Source organism: Amphibalanus amphitrite, unplaced genomic scaffold, assembly GCF_019059575.1.
Source record: "Amphibalanus amphitrite isolate SeventyFive unplaced genomic scaffold, NRLGWU_Aamphi_draft 000466F_arrow, whole genome shotgun sequence".
NCBI lineage: Eukaryota > Metazoa > Arthropoda > Thecostraca > Balanomorpha > Balanidae > Amphibalanus > Amphibalanus amphitrite.
Genome location: NW_024881960.1, coordinates 113837 through 124894, shown reverse-complemented (window position 1 = coordinate 124894; position 11058 = coordinate 113837). Strand labels below are relative to the sequence as shown.

The 11058-nt window shown below is 44.7% G+C and overlaps 1 protein-coding gene across 1 annotated transcript; it reads left to right on the top strand.

Moving 5' to 3' along the window:
* Nucleotides 1-984: 984 nt before the first annotated feature.
* LOC122392031 (probable methylthioribulose-1-phosphate dehydratase) lies at nt 985-10034 on the top strand. Its single transcript, XM_043386451.1, has 2 exons — nt 985-1204; nt 8854-10034. Exon 2 carries the CDS (start codon nt 8855-8857, stop codon nt 9536-9538), a length of 684 nt encoding a protein of 227 aa, XP_043242386.1. The 5' UTR covers nt 985-1204; nt 8854; the 3' UTR covers nt 9539-10034.
* Nucleotides 10035-11058: the final 1024 nt, after the last annotated feature.

Sequence of the window (11058 nt, the reverse complement as noted above, 5' to 3'; positions counted from 1 at the left end):
CGCAGTTCATGATGAAGCTGTTTCTGCTATCATGGTAGCTTTTCAATGAATGGTTTTTGAGTTTAATGAGTTAGAACAAGAGCCCTGCATGTGTATCGTTCTCACGATAGTATTTAATAAAGAAGTTGAAAAATGTCAAAATGGATAAAAATGGATATGACGAATAGGGCATGGCTGAACTCTCCGCACCTTTCTGAACATAAGCGAGCAAGTTTCAGCTGCCAGTTTTTGCCTATTTGCCGTCAACTCAGCTTTGAACATGTCTAGTCGGCCGCCCTATGTGACCTGACCAAGGTAGGGGGCGGCGCGGCCGGACAGGCTCCAGCCTAATAAACTATCTCAAGCACACGAAATCGTGATTTCATGCACTCCTTGCAAGGTCCGATGCTTCACTTATGCATTGTTGGTCTTACGTGACGTCATTTATGACGTCACTAGGGTAATAAGAGTTTTTCGTCAATAACTCCCGATTAAATTGAGCTAGCGAGTCGAGAAAGCCACCAATGGACTCAGGAAGAATTTCCGAATCCAATGATATGCAACATGACCTCCTTCAACCAACTTCGTGATCTGGAGGACTCTGACCTGACCTTGACCCACGGTCAACACCTTAAGTTAACGTCAGCCGAACAAAAAGTATACCATTCGACGCGCCTGAGTGAGGCGAACATGATGATACCAAAATTACGGCTCTGCCGCATTTTTTCGCGAAGTTATTAATAAAAAATGAATCCGCGCCTGGGTCACTTGACCTGACCTCAGAGGTCACAGGTTGGCCTGAGACCTTAAAATCGGATACCAGTCGCTGCGTCTCGTAACGGCGCACACGCTCGTTTTTTTCCGCGGGGCTCTAGCTCCATCAGGGGCGAAACAGCGACGGGGGTCGTACCAACCCCCCCCCCCCTTCGGCCGGCGCGTATTTTGAAAACCAATAAGTCCGGCGAGGGGTAAGTGTCAGTTTTGGAACCAGAGAACCATTTTCAGTGGATCCGAGCGGCGCTGGGATTAAATTCGCGCTAAACTGGTGTTCGGCCACACTGTGCAGTGTACGGTTAGAGGTTCTCCACCCGGACCTCTGCTGTGCGCAGCGCTGAGCCGGAGACACCCGCCTGTATAGGGCCTTGCGCCTGTCGAGCACGAGCCGGGCCGGGCCGACCCAGTGACACAGGTCAAGGTCGGACACAGCGGACACAGCACCTTGCAGGTGAGAAACCCGGCTGATTCTGATTCATAGAGCCGACAATCACGCAAGTGAGAAGGGCATTGAGGTTAGCAAACTCGCCCTGAAAGCAAACGTTCTCGTCGGCACTAGTGTTTCTCTAACACGCTTTTGCCAGTTTGAACCGGCGCAATGTTATCTTTTACAGGCTTGCCAGTTGGTGTCGACATTCAGGCGTTTGTTTTCATTCGGGACAGTTATGTTTCGACATTTGCATGCCAAAGGCCCGACCTTGGCACTCCAGTCTCCAATTCAGAGTTTCAGTTTCGGTTGCCGTACCAACAAGGTGCTTTTGACGTTTTGTGTGTTCTGCGAATCTGTCGGTTCGTGTTGTGTCTGACTGACGTCATATCGTGTCGTCAATATATCTGACGTCATACCGTACCTATATCCTGTCGGCAGTAGGTATCACTGTATGTATGCCTGACGTCATCACATGTGCGTCACAATACTTGTCATGTCCTGTCGTTGCATCATCTATCTCATTCTCAGCAATATGCCAATTTATCAACATTTGAACGTCCGTGAAGTTAGCGTCGTATTCCGCGACGGATTCAGCGTCGAGTCCGAATTTCAACTAAACCCAACCTATCCGATGCAGTTTGGGACGCTGATTCCGAATATCGTATTCATTTCAAATTTCAAGGTCATCTTCAAGGTCAAATCACGGATTGAAATTGAGTCCCCGATTTTTCCTACACCGATCGTCCGATCCGATTTCTGAAGGTCGCATTCGAAAGCTAGGGTCAGAATCTCGAATTCCCTAATATATACCTTATTAAAAATATTTGACCTTAAAGGTCAACTCACGGATTGAAATTTTGAGTCCCCCTATTTTTTCTACACCGATCGTCCGATCCAATTTCTGATGGTCGCATTCGATAGCTAGGGTCAGAATCTCGAGTTCCCTAGTATATACCTTATTAAAAATATTTGACCTTAAAGGTCAAATCACGGATTGAAATTTTGAGTCCCCCTATTTTTTCTACACCGATCGTCCAATCCAATTTCTGATGGTCGCATTCGATAGCTAGGGTCAGAATCTCGAGTTCGCTCATGCTTACCTTATTAAAAATATTTGACCTTAAAGGTCAAATCACAGATTGAAATTTTGAGTCCCCCTATTTTTTCTACACCGATCGTCTGATCCAATTTCTGATGGTCGCATTCGATAGCTAGGGTCAGAATCTCGAGTTCCCTTATATATACCTTATTAAAAATATTTGACCTTAAAGGTCAAATCACGGATTGAAATTTTGAGTCCCCCTATTTTTTCTACACCGATCGTCCGATCCAATTTCTGATGGTCGCAGTCGATAGCTAGGGTCAGAATCTGGAGTTCCCTTATACATACCTTATTAAAAATATTTGACCTTAAAGGTCAAATCACGGATTAAAATTTTGAGTCCCCCTATTTTTTCTACACCGATCGTCCGATCCAATTTCTGATGGTCGCATTCAATAGCTAGAGTCAGAATCTCGAGTTCCCTAATATATACCTTATTAAAAATATTTGACCTGAAAGGTCAAATCACGGATATTCGACCTTAAAGGTCACATCACGGATTGAAATTTTGAGTCCCCCGATTTTTTCTACACCGATCGTCCGATCCGATTTCTGAAGGTCGCATTCGATAGCTAGGGTCAGAATCTCGAATTCCCTAATATATACCTTATTAAAAATATTTGACCTTAAAGGTCAAATCACGGATTGAAATTTTGAGTCCCCTATTTTTTCTACACCGATCGTCCGATCCAATTTCTGATGGTCGCATTCGATAGCTAGGGTCAGAATCTCGAGTTCCCTAACATATACCTTATTAAAAATATTTGACCTTAAAGGTCAAATCATGGATTGAAATTTTGAGTCCCCCTATTTTTTCTACACCGATCGTCCGATCCTATTTCTGATGGTCGCATTCGATAGCTAGGGTCAGAATCTCGAGTTCCCTAATATATACCGTATTAAAAATATTTGACCTTAACCCGCGCGGGGCTGGGGGGGGGGTAAATTTTACCCCCCCTCGCGAATTTTTGCGATATCTCAAAAACGGCGGCGCTGCCTTTCAGTTCCTTTTCTTACGTCAATTTGACACGTTCCCTGAAAATTTGAGCGAAATCCGTCGGAATTTTTTTTGAGAAATTGACGTTTTAGTGACGTCATGTTCGCCATTTTCGCCTCAAAAACGGCAAAAGTTCAAACGCCGCTAACATCTTCATTTTTAAAGGAATCAAGACGTAACAAAAAAGGTTATACGTAATTTTACTTTGTCTATCAAATGGCTATCTCGGTTTTTTGAAAATTTTGGATTTTGGCGTAAATTTTTTCAAAAAACTGATTTTTTTGGGAAAATCATTATAAAATCCAAAATTTTGAGTCTATCGAAAAAACCGGAATATATGTCAGAGAAGTGGTCTATGTGCACCTACATACCAAATTTTAGAAGAATCGGTTCAAAAATGTGGGAGTTATTCAAAATTTTATGACGTCACGACACACAAATTTTTTGAAAAATGACTTTTTTGGAAGTTCTAGACCTCGTACGGAAACAAAAATAGCACCATTCGATTCGCCGTGAAAAACTGCATCAGATAGACACCTTTTTAGGCCTTAACAACCAACTTCAAAATTTGACCCTACTTGACCTGACCTTGACCTGACCTCGACCTGAAATTCATCCAGAGGTGGTCCATATCACTTATTGAGTTTGCCTATTGAATTCTATGAGTAAAATGACCCATAAAACATGTGTCGCACATGCCCTTTTCTATATTTTGTTTTTTGGTGACCTGACCTGACCTTGACCTTGACCTCTGAATGATATTGTATGCAACGAATATTGTCTTGGTAGCCTAAGAACACGTTTTGGGCGATCAGTCTCAGTCCATAACTCCATTCTTCGGCAACTACGGTGCAAGGCCGATACTGTAGAAAAGTACTTGCAATTTGTACCCTTGACCTGACCTTGACCTTGACCTCAAACTTTAAATTAAGTACATGTTTTTAGTAGTTCGTGATGAGAGCTTTCGATTGGCGTTTGAATTTTCCAAATCGGACCATTAGTTCCGGAGATAACAGGGGGGGGGGGTAAAATTTACCCCCCCCCCCCCCAGCCCCGCGCGTTCGGCTGGAGACCCCAGCCCCGCGCGGGTTAAAGGTCAAATCACGGATTCAAATTTTGAGTCCCCAATTTTTTCTACACCGATCGTCCGAACCGATTTCTAATGGTCGCATTCGATAGCTAGGGTCAGAATCTCGAGTTCCCTAATATATACCTTATTAAAAATATTTGACCTTAAAGGTCAAATCACGGATTCAAATTTTGAGTCCCCCCAATTTTTTCTACACCGATCTTCCGATCCGATTTCTAATGGTCGCATTCGATAGCTAGGGTCAGAATCTCGAGTTCCCTAATATATACCTTATTAAAAATATTTGACCTTAAAGGTCAAATCACGGATATTCGACCTTAAAGGTCACATCACGGATTGAAATTATGAGTCCCCCGATTTTTTCTACACCGATCGTCCTATCCGATTTCTGAAGGTCGCATTCGATAGCTAGGGTCAGAATCTCGAATTCCCTAATATATACCTTATTAAATATATTTGACCTTAAAGGTCAAATCACGGATTGAAATTTTGAGTCCCTTTATTTTTTCTACACCGATCGTCCGATCCAATTTCTGATGGTCGCATTCGATAGCTAGGGTCAGAATCTCGAGTTCTCTAATATATACCTTATTAAAAATATTTGACCTTAAAGGTCAAATCACGGATTGAAATTTTGAGTCCCCCTATTTTTTCTACACCGATCGTCCGATCCAATTTCTGATGGTCGCAGTCGATAGCTAGGGTCAGAATCTTGAGTTCCCTAATACATACCTTATTAAAAATATTTGACCTTAAAGGTCAAATCACGGATTGAAATTTTGAGTCCCCCTATTTTTTCTACACCGATCGTCCGATCCAATCTCTGATGGTCGCATTCAGTAGCTAGGGTCAGAATCTCGAGTTCCCTTATATATACCTTATTAAAATATTTGACCTTAAAGGTCAAATCACGGATTGAAATTTTTAGTCCCCCTATTTTTTCTACACCGATCGTCCGATCCAACTTCTGATGGTCGCATTCGATAGCTAGGGTCAGAATCTCGAGTTCCCTAATACATACCTTATTAAAAATATTTGACCTTAAAGGTCAAATCACGGATTGAAATTTTGAGTCCCCCTATTTTTTCTACACCGATCGTCCGATCCAATTTCTGATGGTCGCATTCGATAGCTAGGGTCAGAATCTCGAGTTCCCTACAATATACCTTATTAAAAATATTTGACCTTAAAGGTCAAATCACGGATTGAAATTTTGAGTCCCCCTATTTTTCCTACACCGATCGTCCGATCCAATTTCTGATGGTCGCATTCGATAGCTAGGGTCAGAATCTCGAGTTCCCTAATATATACCTTATTAAAAATATTTGACCTTGAAGGTCAAATCACGGATTGAAATTTTGAGTCCTCCAATTTTTTCTACACCGATCGTCCGATCCGATTTCTGATGGTCGCATTCGATAGCTAGGGCCAGAATCTCGAGTTCCCTAATATATACCTTATTAAAAATATTTGACCTTAAAGGTCAAATCACGGATATTCGACCTTAACGGTCACATCACGGATTGAAATTTTGAGTCCCCCAATTTTTTCTACACCGATCGTCCGATCCGATTTCTGAAGGTCGCATTCGATAGCTAGGGTCAGAATCTCGAATTCCCTAATATATACCTTATTAAAAATATTTGACCTTAAAGGTCAAATCACGGATTGAAATTTTGAGTCCCCCTATTTTTTCTACACCGATCGTCCGATCCAATCTCTGATGGTCGCATTCGATAGCTAGGGTCAGAATCTCGAGTTCCCTTATATATACCTTATTAAAATAATCACGGATTGAATTTTTGAGTCCCCCTATTTTTTCTACACCGATCGTCCGATCCAACTTCTGATGGTCGCAGTCGATAGCTAGGGTCAGAATCTCGAGTTCCCTAATACATACCTTATTAAAAATATTTGACCTTAAAGGTCAAATCACGGATTGAAATTTTGAGTCCCCCTATTTTTTCTACACCGATCGTCCGATCCAATTTCTGATGGTCGCATTCAATAGCTAGGGTCAGAATCTCGAGTTCCCTAATATATACCTTATTAAAAACATTTGACCTTAAAGGTCAAATCACGGATTGAAATTTTGAGTCCACCTATTTTTTCTACACCGATCGTCCGATCCAATTTCTGATGGTCGCATTCGATAGCTAGGGTCAGAATCTCGAGTTTCCTAATACATACCTTATTAAAAATATTTGACCTTAAAGGTCAAATCACGGATATTCGACCTTAAAGGTCACATCACGGATTGTAATTTTGAGTCCCCAGATTTTTTTTTCTACACCGATCGTCCGATCCGATTTCTGAAGGTCGCATTCGATAGCTAGGGTCAGAATCTCGAATTCCCTAATATATACTTTATTAAAAATATTTGACCTTAAAGGTCAAATCACGGATTGAAATTTTGAGTCCCCCTATTTTTTCTACACCGATCGTCCGATCCAATTTCTGAAGGTCGCATTCGATAGCTAGGGTCAGAATCTCGAATTCCCTAATATATACCTTATTAAAAATATTTGACCTTAAAGGTCAAATCACGGATTGAAATTTTGGGTCCTTTAACCTTTAAGGTCAAATATTTTTAATAAGGTATGTATTAGGGAACTCGAGATTCTGACCCTGGCTATCGAATGCGACCATCAGAAATTGGATCGGACGATCGGTGTAGAAAAAAAGGGGGACTCAAAATTTCAGTCCGTGATTTGACCTTTAAGGTCAAATATTTTTAATAATGTATATATTAGGGAACTCGAGATTCTGACCCTAGCTATCGAAGGCGACCATCAGAAATAGGATCGGACGATCGGTGTAGAAAAAATAGGGGACTCAAAATTTCAATCCGTGATTTGACCTTTAAGGTCAAATATTTTTCATAAGGTATATATAAGGGAACTCGAGATTCTGACCCTAGCTATCGAATGCGACCATCAGAAATTGGATCGGACGATCGGTGTAGAAAAAATTGGGGACTCAAAATTTCAATCCGTGATTTGACCTTTAAGGTCAAATATTTTTAATAAGGTATATATTAGGGAATTCGAGATTCTGACCCTAGCTATCGAATGCGACCTTCAGAAATCGGATCGGACGATCGGTGTAGAAAAAATCGGGGGACGCAAAATTTCAATCCGTGATGTGACCTTTAAGGTCGAATATCCGTGATTTGACCTTTAAGGTCAAATATTTTTAATAAGGTATATATTAGGGAACTCGAGATTCTGACCCTAGCTATCGAATGCGACCATCAGAAATCGTATCGGACGATCGGTGTAGAAAAAATTGGCGGACTCAAAATTTCAATCCGTGATTTGACCTTTAAGGTCAAATATTTTTAATAAGGTATATATTTGGGAACTCGAGATTCTGACCCTAGCTATCGAATGCGTCCATCAGAAATTGGATCGGACGATCGGTGTAGAAAAAATAGGGGACTCAAAATTTCAATCCGTGATTTGACCTTTAAGGTCAAATATTTTCAATAAGGTATATATCAGGGAACTCGAGATTCTTACCCTAGCTATCGAATGCGACCATCAGAAATTGGATCGGACGATCGGTGTAGAAAAAAATAGGGGGACTCAAAATTTCAATCCGTGATTTGACCTTTAAGGTCAAATATTTTTAATAAGGTATGTATTAGGGAACTCGAGATTCTGACCCTAGCTATCGAATGCGACCATCAGAAATTGGATTGGACGATCGGTGTAGAAAAAATAGGGGGACTCAAAATTTCAATCCGTGATTTGACCTTTAAGGTCAAATATTTTTAATAAGATATATATTAGGGAACTCGAGATTCTGACCCTAGCTATCGAATGCGACCATCAGAAATTGGATCGGACGATCGGTGTAGAAAAAATAGGGGACTCAAAATTTCAATCCGTGATTTGACCTTTAAGGTCAAATATTTTTAATAAGATATATATTAGGGAATTCGAGATTCTGACCCTAGCTTTCGAATGCGACCTTCAGAAATCGGATCGGACGATCGGTGTAGGAAAAATCGGGGACTCAATTTCAATCCGTGATTTGACCTTGAAGATGACCTTGAAATTTGAAATGAATACGATATTCGGAATCAGCGTCCCAAACTGCATCGGATAGGTTGGGTTTAGTTGAAATTCGGACTCGACGCTGAATCCGTCGCGGAATACGACGCTAACTTCACGCACGTAACATTTGACGGCTCTGTCAGCTGTGCCTACCGACTGACTGACGTCATACCGTGTCGACAGTATGCCTGACGTTATACCGTATATTTCGCCGAAATGTCTGACCTTATGCAGTAGTTATACGCAGTAGGTATGCCTGAGGGTATACCTTATAGGGCATGCCATCGCAGAATGTGTGACTGTACCGTTATACTGTTATTATACAGGTATACCAACGCAGTATTCCTGATGTTGTACCGTATACGGGTATACCACCACAGTATGTCTGACGTAATGCCGCACCGCATGCCTCGCCCTCAGTATGTCTGATGACGAGGGCGACACGTCGTCTCCGGAGCACCCTCGGCAGCTGGTGCCGGCGCTGCTGCAGCAGTTCTACTTCCTCGGCTGGGTTACCGGCACCGGCGGCGGCATCTCGATCCGCCGCGGCGAGCACATCTACATCGCCCCTTCGGGCGTGCAGAAGGAGCGGGTACAGCCCGATCAGCTGTTCGTGCAGACCGTGGACGGACGCGATGTGTTCGTGCCGGAGGGACAGCTGAAGCGCAGCGCGTGCACGCCACTCTTCATGCTGGCGTACCGTCTGCGCGGCGCCGGCGCGGTCATCCACACCCACTCTCAGGCGGCGGTGCTGGCCACCCTGCTGTGGTCTGGCCCAGAGTTCCGCGCCACGCACCTGGAGATGATCAAGGGCGTGTGGAACGACGAGCTGGGCCGCTGTCTGCGCTACGACGAGCAGCTGGTGGTGCCGATCATCGAGAACACGCCGCGAGAGGAGGAGCTGGAGGACTCCCTGGAGGAGGCCATCAGGCGCTACCCCGGCTCGCCGGCGGTGCTCGTGCGTCGCCACGGGGTCTACGTCTGGGGGAGCACCTGGCAGCGGGCCAAGACCGTCTGCGAGTGTCTCGACTACCTGTTTCAGGTGACAGTGGAGATGCGCCGGTTGGGTTTGGATCCGACCCAGCCGCCGGCCACGGCCCAGTGACCCGCGGAGACCCCCGCACCGGTCACCGGGCAGCGGGACCAAACTGACAGACCATCACGCTGTGTCCACTGTGGCAGACGTATCCGCGAGGGGTCCGCGTGCCCTCCTGCGTCATGCTGGACAGAGTGGAACGCTCCGTGAGCTGGACAGAGGGGAGTGAGATAAATAGTTTCTGTATCGATACTAAGCAGGCGCGCACACAGGATTTTTGAATGGGGGGGGGCACGACCTTCAAATTGGGCCCCCCATGCCGAAGGGCCCCCCCCAAAAAAAAATACGGCCCACGGGGCTATATTTCGGTTGGTTTGAAGCTTGAGCAATTGGTTTGTCAATGCATGGTAAAATAATTATTTCGGTACCTACCAGCTTAATTTTCAAAACATATATATTTTTACGCTAGCATGTTTTTTTACAAATGCGACTCAGAGCCGGCACATATACCTAATCATCTAATTTATTACGTAAAACATTTCATTAATAAACATTTTTGCAAGTCCCTCAGAAATCAGCCCCGGGCAGCGACTGACTGCCGGCCGGCCGACCGGCCCCGGGTGGCTAGAAGCAGGGGCCGGTCACTGTTTGGCCCGGATGTGTAGGAGCGGGAGCAGCACTCCTTTTTCACGTATATTCGCTTTTTTTTAGGCACATCGACATGAAATGTCATTACGAGTATATCTGATACGATGCGGGATCACAAACTAGAGATCCAGCTTATAACTTATATTCAAATGTTTAACCGATGAATCAAATCAACAGGACTATGTACGATGCATGTCGGACACGTACCCAGAATTTCGCCCAAGAGGGGGCCGTCAGCTCAGGCAAGGATGTATCCAGGACCTTTCGATGGGAGGAGGGAGGCACGGTGGGTCCAGTCTCACTGGCAGACGGGTCTCTTTTAAACGGTCTTTGCATGAGAAAATGTGGAAAATTGGCAAGCAAAAGTATCATTTATGCCCGAGGAGTGTGCCTAATGTACACTAATGCCTAATTTACATGGTATTTTACGAGCGAGCGAAGCGAGCGAGCTCCTCAGAGTCACCGGTGTGTGGCGCGCTCAGAGGTGCCAGTGAAAGGCCGTCAGATGCGCTGGTGTTGGGTCCTCACAGGCGCCGTTGCGGTGCGGGGTCTTAGGGCTTAGAGACACTGGTGGGGCCATCATTGGCATTGTGTGGCCCTGCAAAACGGCCTGCAAGTGGAAAGTGGCCCGTCATAGGCTGGCAAGGACACTCGGATGCTGGTAAGAGGCCCTCAGAGTCACTGGTACGTGGCCCTCAGAGGCGTCGGTGTGGGGACTCTCAGAGCCGCCGATGTAGGCCCTTAAGATGCGCTGGTGGGGGTCCCTTGGAGGTGGGGCGAGGGGCCTCGCATTTGCCGTTGTGGGTGCCTTTAGAAACACTGGTGTGGACCGTGTGTCTATCACAGACGGATGTGGAGCCATAGCAGCCAATCCCTCGTTGGCCGTTACTAGGGCCCTGAGCGGCCGGCGAGGTCTCTCAGAAACCGGCATTGGGCCTTTA

Bases quoted from the DNA above. Each gene is read 5' to 3' on its own strand.
- LOC122392031 (XM_043386451.1), top strand. From the start codon at position 8,855: ATGTCTGATGACGAGGGCGACACGTCGTCTCCGGAGCACCCTCGGCAG.